This window comes from Pseudophryne corroboree, chromosome 6, assembly GCF_028390025.1.
Source record: "Pseudophryne corroboree isolate aPseCor3 chromosome 6, aPseCor3.hap2, whole genome shotgun sequence".
Taxonomy (NCBI): domain Eukaryota; kingdom Metazoa; phylum Chordata; class Amphibia; order Anura; family Myobatrachidae; genus Pseudophryne; species Pseudophryne corroboree.
This window is the reverse complement of record NC_086449.1, coordinates 499,265,753-499,280,151: the sequence shown is the minus strand read 5'-3', so window position 1 is coordinate 499,280,151 and position 14,399 is coordinate 499,265,753. Positions and strand designations below refer to the sequence as shown.

Here is a 14,399-nt window from a genome sequence, read left to right as displayed (position 1 = left end):
TGGAAAATGGCGCCCGTGTGCTGAGGAGATAGGCTCCGCCCCCTTCTCGGCGGCCTTTTCTCCCGCTTTTTTGGTGAGTTCTGGCAGGGGTTAAAATACATCCATATAGCCCTGGGGGTTATATGTGGTGTATTTATGCCAGCCAAGGTGTTTTACATTGCTGCTCAGGGCCCCCCCCCCTAGCGCCCTGCACCTTCAGTGACCGGAGTGTGAAGTGTGCCTGAGTAACAATGGCGCACAGCTGCAGTGCTGTGCGCTACCTTGTTGAAGACTGATGTCTTCTGCCGCCGATTTTTCCGGACCTCTTCTTGCTTCTGGCTCTGTAAGGAGGCCGGCGGCGCGGCTCTGGGACCGAGCTCCGAGGCTGGGCCTGTGTTCGGTCCCTCTGGAGCTAATGGTGTCCAGTAGCCTAAGAAGCCCAATCCACTCTGCACGCAGGTGAGTTCGCTTCTTCTCCCCTTAGTCCCTCGATGCAGTGAGCCTGTTGCCAGCAGGTCTCACTGAAAATAAAAAACCTAAACTTAAACTTTCACTAAGAAGCTCAGGAGAGCCCCTAGTGTGCACCCTTCTCGGCCGGGCACAAAAATCTAACTGGGGCTTGGAGGAGGGTCATAGGGGGAGGAGCCAGTGCACACCAGGTAGTCCTAAAGCTTTTACTTTTGTGCCCAGTCTCCTGCGGAGCCGCTATTCCCCATGGTCCTTACGGAGTTCCCAGCATCCACTAGGACGTCAGAGAAATATATATATATAGATATACATGGCAAATACCACTGACTCATCACAAAATGTCCTGAATCATAAGGACTGGGACCTTGACATATGGATAGTAGTTTGCTTTTGTGATGTAGGCACCCACTAAGAAGGGATTTTTTCAAAATTCCACCCACAAAGGGGTTAAAAGGGGTGAGATGATTATTGGGAATCCTCCCCTCACAGAGGAGAGTTAAAACAGCCCACCCAGCTGGGGCTATAAAGAAAGCATGGTGCCGGTGATGCCAAATCATGGGGGGGGGGGGGTGGACGACGACACAATGCTCTGTTCATAGACTTCCTTGACAGTGGCAGTTGCAGAGCAGTCCATTATTTAAATAGGGGAGCCACATCAACTGCCACCCTCAAAACACTGTCAAACATTGCTGGGTGCGGCTCCCCTGTTTGAATAATGGACTACTGTGCAACTGCCACTGGCAAGGCAGTCCACCCTTATGGTTCAGGAGATTTTGTGATGAGTCAGTGGTATTTTGGTATTTGATATATATATATATATATATATATATAAGCTGCAGGATGAAGCTGTATTGCCTGTGTACAGATGCTGTATTAGACAATGAAACTGGAGGTGGTCATAATCATAACAGTCAGAATACCAACAGCTGCATCCAACGGTAAGTACGACGGGTTAGGGTTAGGCAATAGGGGGCAGGATAAGGTTAGGCTGCGGGATTTTGACCATCGGGGTGTCACGGGTTCACTACGGTATGCCGGCGGTCGGGCTCCCGGCGACCAACATACCGGTGCCGAGAGGCCGACCGCCGGCTTACCGACAGTGTGGCGAGCGCAAATGAGCCCCTTGCGGGCTCGCTGCACTCGCCGCGCTACGCGCGCCACGCTATTTTATTCTCCCTCCAGGGGGGTCGTGGACCCCCACGAGGGAGAATAAGTGTTGGTATGCCGGCTGTCGGGATCCCGGCGCCGGTATACTGTGCGCCGGGATCCCGTCAGTCGGCATACTGAAGACCACCCGGGGTGGCACTGTTGGCATCCTGACTATCAACTGCCAGGATATCGTACCCAACCCAATGAAACCCATGCACATTTTTGCTTAGAAGTTTTGTGGTCAGACTGTTTCAGGTTATATACTAAACAGGACATCATGTATATAAATACTTTTTGTAACTAAAATGTTTACAGGAAACATTACTGATGTTTAAATATGAGGTAATTGGTTTGCCCCTGCTTGTCAGGTATTGCTATCCAGGAATAAAAACTTATTCTGCACATTATACAGGAGAGAACACAGTTGAAGTTAGTGGAATGCCATTTGTATTTGGATGTCTTTTCTTCCCTTTAACTATTTTCTATCACTATATTCAGTAAAATCACAAAACAAATATTATGTATATTTGGGTAATGTACAGAATAACTGTGCAGCTAGAATAACTAGGGGTGGTTAAATAAATGATTACATAATATTGTTGCTATTATTAACATATATGAAGACTTGTCCCATAAGTGATATATCCAGAGGTTTCTGTTGTGATTCACTCTGTGTACTCAGTAGTCTCCAAGTGTGCTCAGCTGCATAGTGACCAAGTTCTTTGAAGTACACATAGAAATACAATCTTGGAAGGTCATTATTGCTACATTGTCTTTGCATTTGTCTCTTCAGGGTACCAATTTCCATTTGTATATTACTTAATATAATCTTCTCCCGGCCACTATAAAATGTAATACATTACAGAAGTGTAAGCTCTCTGATCTGATCAATCCATGTATAAGAAAGCATGGGTGGAGGGCTTAAAGGAATAACCTATGGAAAATGTTAAGAAAACCTGTTGCACTCCTATTTTTAGACCTGTATAAACACAGACATGGGCTCATCTTCACAGAAGGGTGTGATTTGTTGACTTTTCCAAACCATACAAAATGCACAGTGTGAAAATCCTGCAATATACTATATCACGAGTACTTAGTACTGGACAAAAATAAAAGTTTTATATGAAACTTAAGACAGCTAATAGTGAAACACATCTTATGTTGTTGCGGTTCTTTATTGCTATTTTGTGCTTGATGTGTATTCAGAGAACACAGAGGAGCATGACTGCCCACATACATTTCACAACTGGACAAAAGGGTCTTAATATCATACATGTAAATCCGTAGGATTGATGCATACTTTAATTGTAATTATCAACAAGTTCTAAATATAAGAATATTTATATAGATTAAAACATATCAAGTTAGAGTGATCTCTAGATTACTGTCCATGACAGGATAGTAGTACATGTTGCCATAGTCCCTATTTTTCTGTAAAAAGTGCTAGTGCCTTTGTAGTAAACATTTCATATTCAAACTCAATCCATATCACAAATTTGTTTTTGCCTACACTGACAATAGAGCATTTTTATAAACAAGTTTTTACAAGATGTGCCACATTTAGGTTATGCTTCAACACTGGTTATTTTTTAAGGACCTTGGTCAGTTGATACTGTATGTTTATTTTGGTGGTCCTAGATTGTTCCCCTGTCTAGAACACATCTGCATGCTTTTAAACCCTTCTGTTGAATCATGTTCTAGTAATTCTGGGTTTTCTTCCAGAATTTGCCCTGGTATTCTAAAACTCAGTGTACTTTGATTAACCAGCAGCCTAGAAGTAGAAGATGTAGGAAAACTGTTCCTCCTGTCCACCACACAACTAGTCCTTTGAATGAACTGGAGGAAGTTTTCTTCTACTGAGCCTTCATGACTAGAGAGGCCTAACTGCTCATCCAAAGACTGTTTCAGAAAACATTTTGGAATCCTGGCCAGCTCAGTGCGTATCTGTCTGTTCAGGCACCCATAGAAGAAGGGATTGACAGTAAATGAGGAGTATGCCAGCCATTTCACTATGCTCTCCCACTTGCCTCCTGCTGCTTTATAGGAATTGCTCTCTAGAGCATTGTGCACATGATAGACAAAATAAGGGAACCAGCACATAACAAACTGTCCAGCAATGATCATCAGGGTAAAGGCTGCCTTGGCTCCCCCCAAGGTTCTGTCTGGTGAGTCCCTATGACACCTGTTCCCTGCTGGCATGATATTGGTCTGGCTGCCGGTGGAGTTGGACCTCTGGCGAGGGCTTGTTGCTGCCCAGGAGGGCATTGGCCCATGCTGCAGGGCGGCTATTCGGGCCACCTTGAAGACGCTGCAGTACACGGTGAGTATGATGATGAGGGGCAGCACGAAATACACCAGGACAAAAAAGGTGACGAAGACTTTCCTATGGCCCCCGGCATTCCTCTGCAGCGAGCAGCGGGTGGCGTCCACCAGGCTGGCATTGCCGGCGCCGTACCCGGCAGGCGTCAGGAAGGGCACGGTGGATGTGAGGGACGCCTGGACCCAGATGAAGACGAGGACGGAGACGGCCAGACCCAAGGTCATCTTAACTTGGTACCTCATGGGGTGCACGATGTAGTAGTAGCGCTCTATGTGGATGGCGGACACGGTGAGGATGGACGCGCTGCTGAAGCAGACCTCCAGGGAGACGTAGGCTTGGCACAGGGGCTCTCCCAGTGCCGTGCTGTCCGAGCTGGCCGCCACCCCCAGCGGCATGACGGTGACGGCGGCCAGGGCGTCTATGATACACAGGTGCAGCACGAAGAGGAACTGCCGGAGTTTGGGCGTCCTGAGGATAACGGCGGCCACGGCCACATTGCCCGCCACTGCCACCAGGTCCAGCAGTAGCATGAGGAAGAGCCCCAGGTAGCGGGGCACGGTGTCCGCGGCGCCCAGCGGGGAGAACGAGCCGGACGAGCAGTTGCCGCCGCTGGTGCTGTTCAGGCAGGGGCTGTGCGCCGGCAGCTCCTCCATCCCGGGCCCGGTCACCGCGGGTGATGGGGGGAAGCCGCCCCTGGTGGCAGCGATCCAGTGCAGCAGCGATCTCCGTATGCTGGCATCGCTCATCTTCCTCCCCTGACTCCCCCGCTGTCAGCGCCTGCAGCAGCCAGCACAGCCGGGCATCTCTCACCTGAAGGTGGGCCCTTCATAGAGGCAGCATCCCCCCCCTCCCCAGCATCCGGCTACCAATACCTGCTGGCACGCTGCAGCATCGCCAGCCCCACGGGCGTGGACGGGGGTAGTGCTGGCTCCCTGCGCTGCTGCTGGGGCCGCCAGAGGTGGGGGCTGCTGTCAGGTGACGGCGTGCGGCTGCACTGACATCCCCCCATCCCCCGTGTCCCCGGGGCCCCCAGCCCCATCCGCCGTCATCACATGCCGTCACCCCCACCTGGTGCAGTGTGTGCCGCCCATTACCCTGTGCCCGCCGGTATGTGTGTGTGCTACATAATCAGTACATGTGCAGCTGGCCAATGCTTTATATGCTGTGTATAGCATGTCATTGTACGTGTGGGGAAACTCCGTCTGCAGTAAATGACTAGTAGATGATATGCTTGTTGTTAAATGTTCTGCTATTTTCTGGCTGAAAATAAGCGTATGTGCAACTTGTTCCTTAGCTATGTGAGAGGTGGAGATATTAGCTGACATATGTATCAATAACGTCCCTGGTACACAGAGCTCTCATCCCCACTACTGTCTGTATGTAGTACAACACGAGCTGGCAGGCGTTCTGGGATTCTACTTTGTTGCTACAATGATCCAACTTTCAGTAATCAGTTACCCCTAATTCTGAGAATAAACTGAGGACAAATGAATATTATGTTTGCAGACATTTTATTCTCAATTGGAGAACACAATAACACAAGTGTACACAGCACCTCATCGAGTTAGTATTACAGGGAATCAGTTAAATGTTGTTTTTTAAAGCATATGGCTTTGTATAGACAGATGATATTTCAAGTATTCAATTCATTTTCTGACGTCAGTTTAACACAATTCAATGGTGGCAGACATAAAACTGATGAATAGAAATGTACTTGTACACACTTTCTGACAAATTATTTATTTGCTCTTCATCATCATTTTTGAGGTTACTTGCAGTTTTCAATTATTTTTTTTAAATTGTCTGCAAAATACAATGTAGTTCTCTGGAAATGTCTGTTTTAGTACATAGTACACTATGATACAATTTACTTGCATCATCTAATATCTTGATGTTTTCTGTTTTGGGGGGGCCATTTATCAAAAACTGTGTGTGGCTATTTCCCTGCAAAAACACCTATTTTCAGGGGATAGCTGCAAATATTTAGTTAAATGTATGTAGGAGGGACAGCAGCAGATATCTCTGATACCTGCTGCGATCCCTCCATTCCCGACAGCAGCCAATGCCCCATAGGTTTCTATGGGACATGCAATGCTTGCCGGATAACCAATTTTTGGAATGTTAAGCCTATGGGCTACATATAGCTAAGCTAGCCGGCAGAGGACTCCCCCGGAAATGGCCTATATGCATGCGTTGTTAATGGGACTGCACATACACAGTAGTCCTGCTTCCACAGTGAGCACATGGCAGGGACAGGTAGCCCATGTCCCTATGGATGCTCTATAATACATTAGCTTGGTACAATCACATATTGCAGTGCTATCGTGGGTGCTAATATCACTCCCATTGAATGTGTGATTAATGATAGACCCCTTTGTGTGCTTTCCTGTAAAACTTTCAGTCAGGTTAGCAAATACAGATTTTAGGCAGGTATTTATTAAAGTTTGGAGATAGATGCAATTGTGAGAGATAAAGTACCAACCAACAATCAACTCCGAGCTCATTTTTCAAATACAGCCTGTAAAATTGTAGGAAGAAACTGATTGGCTAGTACTTTATCTCTCACAATTTTATCTCTCTTATAACTTGCTAATAACCTTGGTTGTCCAAATACATCCTGAAACTTTTCTGCTTTAACTACAAAGAGAAGCACTATGGGCGCTTCTCTTTGCTCTGAATACTAAACTGCCCAGATGTAAAGCAGTTGCTGAGTATTCCCTGCCACAGCAGGTTTTCCATTAGACCTATGCAGATGTAGATCTTTCTACATAGCCTTCAGGGCAGACAGGTAGACGTGGTAACTACATGTCTTTCCATGTGCCTATGTACTCCTGTCCCTTACCCTCATCTGTCTGTAACACGGTCACCACTGTTGCCTTCCTGTGTCCTGATCCTGTTTTTTATTTAAAAGCAACATAAAATCATGGTGTAACTGGCCCCAGGGGCAGATATAGGGGCGAGGGTACCCATAGGCACAACAGTATCAGCCTCACCCCGCCTGCCTACTTTAAGTATTTTTATTGCTTGGTTATAGCCCTCATTTTATGAAAGCCAATTTAATAGAATAATAATAAAAAGCAACTATGACTTTTTTATTTTTAATTATGTATACATATTTACTTGGTAGGATAGCATACAGGGGCAGTATGCAGGCTCGGACTGGCCCACAGGGGTACAGGGGAAACCACCGGTAGGCCCCAATGCCTGGGGGGCCCTCCTCCTCTAGGGATCAGGTTCTAGACTGTGCACTTGAATTATATATTATACATATGTTACCTTATACTGCACAGGATTATGATGTATTCTCTACAGTACATTGCTGTCATTAATCTGGCACATTATCATGCATGCACTAGCATTAATTACTATAGAAATTATCACGGAGTCCAGACCAGGTACTATATAATGGTTAGCCAAACCCCTGCGGTGGCTGGCCACACCTCTAATTATGGGCCCCTACCACTGCATACCCTCGGTGGGCCCTTCATGCTCCAGTCCGACACTGTGTATGCACCAATGTAATTTATATTTGACCCAATCACAAGTTCGGTGGCTTAACCAGTAGCGTGGTTTATTGATCATTGAAGGTACAAATATACTCACTGTTACACTGGTTGAGGCAGGTTCTGACAGATCATCAGCCAGTGACTGTCCACTGGATGGGGGTAGCGATGCAGGGTGCTGGAACAGCAGTATCATGGGTAAAAGTAAGAGGTCTCTTGGAGTTAGGGGGGAGACTTCCATCTCCCAGTATGTTATTGTACACAGTAACAAGATGGCACTGCATATGCACTGTAACAACTCTGGTGGATATCTTGGCAAGGGAATGAAGCATCATCCCCACAGGAGCAATACTAGAGAATGCACAGTAGCACTCTCCCATTCCAATACTTCTAAGAGGTCACCCTTCCAAGTTTGCAACCTCACTTAATACCCTAAGCGTTTGTGGAAAATATGTCATATTTTAGGTTACTCATAACCTATGTTACCTAGCCGATGTACCTGGGTATAAATGTAAAGTTATTCAGTTAACAATTAGTTGGATGTAACTGTCAACATTTTAAAAACAATTAGCAGCTTCGCAGCTCTTCCAACACACCCATGAGGTAGAAACAAGGTTACCACCTGCGCTCCTTGCTGGTAAACTGGCTGCTGGAACTATAGGTGACTGCACCAATCACGAGATTACAATACAAATGAAGAAACGGTTCCTGCGCACTTAAGAAGGTATATGACACTCCTTACTAAGTGTCTCATAAACTTAAATATAAAGCTGATCCTTCTAATTATAAAAGGATAAAGTCTTATAGGGAATATACTCTTCCCGACACTTTTCTCCAAACGGAAAATCTCTTAATTTAAGACTTAATTGTCCAAATGGAGTCTATTAATCAGACAGTCAAAAATGGGATGAATTTCTTATCTGGTCTCCACCTGAATACTTCAACCACTGGAAAAATCCTTGTAATAAGTCGTCCCCACCGTTTGTAGTTTTCTGTCAAAGTCCTCAATCAAGGTATATGCAAGACAAATAATGGGGAATTATAGTGCAGACTTATACAAGTTTATTCTTACAACGATATTTTCCAAATAAAAATGCGTACCCAAAATGACCTTCCAGGAAGGCACAGTAATTAGCATACAGGGGTATTTATGAAGCCCCCCCTATTGAGCTGTACCTTCACGAAATCCTGGGCAGCAATGAACACCAACGCGTTTCAACCGATAGGGTCTTTGTCAAGGTGATGGTTGATAACTTTAAATTTCATCGCAAACTCAAGATCAGAGAATTCTTTGATAAACAGAGTAATAACAGATTGAGTATGCCTAGTAAAGGTGGTGATGATGCCAGTCATATTAAGAAGTTTAAACCTGTTTCTACATTTGACCCGCAGTCTTTTAATCCTGCGGTGAGGACTTTTTCTAGATTATTAGATAGATGTAATAAGGAAGCACGTGGTACTCCTCCATATGTTCATCAAAATTTAACAAGTGATGAGCACTCAGCTTTGATGAATCTAAGCAAGCGCCAAGATATCATCATAAGGGGTGCTGATAAGGGGGAGCCATAGTGGTCATGGACCTTAATTCATACAAAGAAGAATGTCTCAGATTGCTAGATGACGTTAACACTTATTGTAAATTAACAGTGGACCCTACGGACAGATTTAGGAAAGAGCTTTGTTGTTTAGTAGAGGATGGTGTGAGTAGGGGCATTATTGACGGTGATACTAGAGATTTTCTGTGTACAAAATCACCGACAGTCCCTGTTTTCTACACAATTCCCAAATTACATAAAGATCCGCAACGGCCTCCTGGCAGACCTATTATATCCGCCCGGGGGTCGTTGTGTGAGCCGGTAGCTAGTTTTTTAGACTTCTATCTGCAACCTGTCATTCAACAGACTGATACACATTTGAAAGATACGTCTTCCCTGCTAAGAAGTTTTGCTGAATTCACAGCAGTACCTGATGGTATAGTGCTGGCAAGTATAGATGTTACCAGTCTATACACGTGTATACCGCACGAGCAAGGATTGTCAGCAGTATTTAATCTGGTTTCCAGCAGTTCGGTATACATGGGTCCGGATGTGGTTTTTTTTTGCAAATTATTGGAATTTACATTAACACACAATTATTTTTTATATGATGGAAGTTTTTTCCTTCAACGAGCGGGGTGTGCCATGGGGAGCCGAGTGGCCCCTGCATATGCAAATTCCTTTATGCATGAAGCTGAACACAAGTTGTTTTTTGAGGACCCTAACATTAGGAAGTTTGTGTTTAAATATTATCGCTACATCGATGATATTTTGCTGTTTTGGACTGGAGAGGTGAATCAGTTGGAAGATATTATTAATCAACATAACTCTTCCACAAGTCCTGTCAAGCTGACAGCCAACATTAGCCAGCAGGGAGTCCATTTCTTAGATGTGGACATTAATGTGAGGGGACAACAACTTAGTACCAACTTGTATGTTAAACCAACTGACCATAACACGTTACTGAGTTATGGTAGCTTTCATCCACAGGCCACTAGAGACAGCTTGCCATTCTCACAGTGTGTCAGAGCATGCCGCATTGTGAGTGATGTTGGCGAAAGAAAGATACAAGTGGATAACATTGCCAAGAAATTTTTGGCCAGGGGATATCCCAAAGCAGTAGTAGATCAGGCCAAGAATAAGGCATTGGCGCTTGAGCGACAGGATCTAATTAAAGAAAAATTACCAGAATTAAATAAGTTGCATAGGGTCCCTTGGGTCAATAGATATACAACCAAGAGTAAATTTATTGCTAAAAAGGCCAAACAACTCTGGCCAATCATCAGCTCAGACCCGGAATTACCTTCTTTTAGGGACTCCCGCCTGCTTCCCAGCTTTACCAGAGGACCTAATATCAAAGATCTGGTGGTGCGTACAGATATCACAGGGATGGGGCCTCCTAAGCAACATTTTCTGTCGAGAAAGGGAGGGTGTTATAAATGCACAGGGTGCACCACGTGTAGTGCACTCATTACGGGTAATAAGTTTAGTCACCCTTACTCGGGTAAACAATTTACCATTAAGTCAGTTTTAACATGCTCGTCTAGGTTTGTGGTCTATTTGTTGTCTTGCCCGTGCGGTCTCCATTATGTGGGGAAGACAGAGAGGCAATTCAAAGAAAGAATTGCCCAACATCGCTCTGCCATTAGGGCGGCACTTTTGGCAGGTACAAGCGACCAGGCTGTGGCAAGACATTTTGCACAGGCCAGGCATGGTATGTCCGCTTTACGATACAGGATGATTGCACAGGTCCCTGATTCCCCTCGCAGGGGAGATCGAGCTAAGAAACTTCTCCAATTGGAGGCACGGTGGATTCATGCTTTGGATACCGTGAGCCCTAGGGGGCTTAATAAATCCCTAAGCCTTTCTGCTTTTCTATGATGTATCATGTATATACTTTGGCTGGTGCTTTCCTTTCAGAGGAGTAATGTATACTCTGTGAGATATGATGGGGAACCAGCGTTTTGTGTTGGGTCATTGCTCAAGATGCCTGCATATAGTTTTTTTTTTTGCAGAAATTTTCCTCAAATACTATATTTTTGGCTTCCCCTCCTCAACATATAAAATTTTTTTATTAATACACACATAATTGTCCCAAAAATGAGTTCCTTCTAAAAATTTGAATTAAAAATCTTGTTAATTAAGGCTGCTAGTTAGACGTGACCATATGCATAAGGCATAATTATAGGTATGCAGATGCATAAAAATTTTTTTTGAATGAGGTCCTGCATGGGTCATGTACAGCTGCGTGCTGCTAGGTTGTATGTGTTATCACGAGATAGTTACCATGTATATGTATTAGCTAGTTTTGTGTTTTGCACGACAGTTCAATTGTGGGGGTTTGTTTATTTCCCCGCTTTTTAAGTTTGTTGATTTCTTGCACTGTTTTGTTTAGCTGTTGCTATGGTAACTTATCGGTGGGCTGTTGCTTTTTCCTAGCCCCTCCCGGAAGTCGCGTCAGTCCGTAGCTTCCGCTGACGTCAAGTGATCTGTGACCGGAAACGAAGTGGCGGAGTCTGCGGCGGCTGCCGGTGACGGGCTGGAGCACAGAAGACCGGTGAGTATAAATCTGTTCACTCTGTATGTTGTATGTTAGCCTGATGATGGGGTGAGACCCCCCGAAACGTTGCTATAAAGATTTTTTCACTTTATCAGTCTGGAAGTGCCGCCTGTGTTTTTCGATATATATATATATATATATATATATATTTATTTATTTATTTGGAGCAGAGTACGGAAAGTGTTGGTTGGGAGCCTTTTACAGCATTTGTAACTCTATTCGTGGGAAAGGAATCGATCAGGTCCACTACCAATTCCAGTTTCCATAGATCCCACCTAAATTTATCAATTCACTGTCCACCATGTACAAGGGACAACCAAAATGTTCCTCAACCGCAACACAGGCTGTGATAAATAGCAATACTGACTAGAAAATGTCTACTTTGCATGCGCAAGTCTCTGGAAACATGACCCAGGGGTTCGTTTGCACCGCACACATTGCACCCATGGTAGAAACGCCAATGGCCCTCATTCCGAGTTGATCGGTCGCAAGGCGAATTTAGCAGAGTTACACACGCTAAGCCTACGCCTACTGGGAGTGTATCTTAGCTTCTTAAAATTGCGACCGATGTATTCGCAATATTGCGATTACTAACTACTTAGCAGTTTCAGAGTAGCTCCAGACTTACTCTGCCTGTGCGATCATTTCAGTGCTTGTCGTTCCTGGTTGACGTCACAAACACACCCAGCGTTCGCCCAGGCACTCCCACCGTTTCTCCGGCCACTCCTGCGTTTTTTCCGGAAACGGTAGCGTTTTCAGCCACACGCCCCTGAAACGCCGTGTTTCCGCCCAGTAACACCCATTTCCTGTCAATCACATTACGATCGCCGGAGCGAAGAAAAAGCCGTGAGTAAAAATACTTTCTTCATAGTAAAGTTACTTGGCGCAGTCGCAGTGCGAACATTGCGCATGCGTACTAAGCGGATTTTCACTGCGATGCGATGAAAAATACCGAGCGAACAACTCGGAATGAGGTGGTCAATAATTTACCACAAACTCCAGGTGAGGTTCACTTACATAAGCATAGGATTCTAAAACAAATGAAGAATATACAATAGTGTGATATGTAACAGCAAGATTATCCAATAAATGTTTTTACTGGTCCCACTCACATGAGGAAACTTTTATAAAAGCATGTCATCCACTTAAAGGGTGTATCCGGAAACCGTCAGCAGGATTCTAGATCGAGTTGATCTGTACGTATCATCCATAAAGGAGTTGTAACCAGAAATCCCCAACGAGATACTAAAAACTTGAAAAAGGCCAATATGGTGCAATATAGTTTGATAAAATGAAAAATTTAATAACAAATATTACACTCACAATTTTAAAATTTTAAAAAGGCATATATCACCAATCATATGGTAAATCAAACGATATCCTCCCACAGCATTGATCCAAAATCCCTCTGCATCCAGGAAGGGATCGATGATCAGCCAATGAAAGCAAAGGAATACCGATTGTTGATCTGCTTAAACGCGTTTTCGGTCCTACGACCTTCCTCAGAAGCATAAAATTCTGGAGTGAATAAATACCCTTTTATACCCTCTTGATTAAGGTGATTGCAAACACCCTATTTTGATTCAAAACATCTGTGTAATTAAAAGAACATTTTACTCCCCTCCCGGATATTCGTCACCGGAAGTGACGTTTTTGCGTGCCACCGGTTTGTCCATTTAACCTATTTATTTTGTTCCAATAGTATGTCTAAGAAACCATAGTGCAGAGGGTCCCACATACTTAATGGGAAATCTTCCCTGCACTAAGTTTCAGTGTTTAATCTCCGGGACCAAAACGAACCGCATGACCGGAAGTGACGCATATGCGTTCCACCGGTATAACCGGAAGTGACGCCTATGCGTTCCACCGGCCACACGCTTCTCCTAAACTCCTTTCCGGACACAAAGGACACAACCGGAAATGACGCTTCTGCGTCTCACCGGTCCATATTACTTAATGGGAAATCTTCCCTGCACTAAGTTTCAGTGCTTAATCTCCGGGACCAAAACGAACCGCATGACCGGAAGTGACGCATATGCGTTCCACCGGTATAACCGGAAGTGACGCCTATGCGTTCCACCGGCCACACGCTTCTCCTAAACTCCTTTCCGGACACATAGGACACAACCGGAAATGACGCTTCTGCGTCTCACCGGTCCATATTCCTCCTCAATTAGGTTCCCCATATCTGCATTATGAATAATACATACTCCAATATTAATACCAACAGTGAATAAAGAACACATTTCTTAAAAAACCATATATAATGTGACAAGTCCACTCATATATAAGTGTCAGATGAATCTGTCTTTCCTTTCGCATGTCCTCCGTTTTTCCATATTTTCCTGTTTGCGTTCCACTTTGTAAAAGGAATTCTCCATCCATTCTTGCAGGATCAGGGATGCAGTCACTTAGACAATTAGGATTCCCATAAGGGTATAGATAAGTCCAAAGATTCATATAAAAACAAAAATAAATAAAATACATAAGACACTTTTATAAATATTCACAAATAAGATATGGCTAATATTTATTAAGACTGTAGGAACCACTTTAATTCAAAATCACCGTTTAGTCCTAAAGGTGACAAGGTTCCTAACTTATAGATCCAGCGCATTTCAGACTTGGCCAACCTGATCTCAGTATCTTTACTGCGCCAAGTGGGGCCCACAAGCTGTATTCCCCAAAAAGACTTTATCCCATTAGTGCTGCAATTATGGGCAAGTTTAAAATGTGCAGATAGACAATGCGTCTCGAGTCCCTTCTTGATGTTATATAAGTGTTCAGACATCCTAGTTTTTAGACATCTGGTTGTTTTTCCTATATATACTAGACCGCAACTACATTCTATAGCGTAGATCACATTTTTCGAGTTGCACGTTATG

General features: G+C 44.3%; 1 protein-coding gene across 1 annotated transcript; it reads right to left on the bottom strand.

Moving 5' to 3' along the window:
• Positions 1 to 2,752: 2,752 nt before the first annotated feature.
• LOC134935391 (G-protein coupled receptor 61-like) lies at positions 2,753 to 4,924 on the bottom strand. Its single transcript, XM_063930483.1, has one exon. The coding sequence runs from the start codon at positions 4,660 to 4,662 to the stop codon at positions 3,217 to 3,219; it is 1,446 nt and encodes a 481-aa protein (XP_063786553.1). The 5' UTR covers positions 4,663 to 4,924; the 3' UTR covers positions 2,753 to 3,216.
• Positions 4,925 to 14,399: the final 9,475 nt, after the last annotated feature.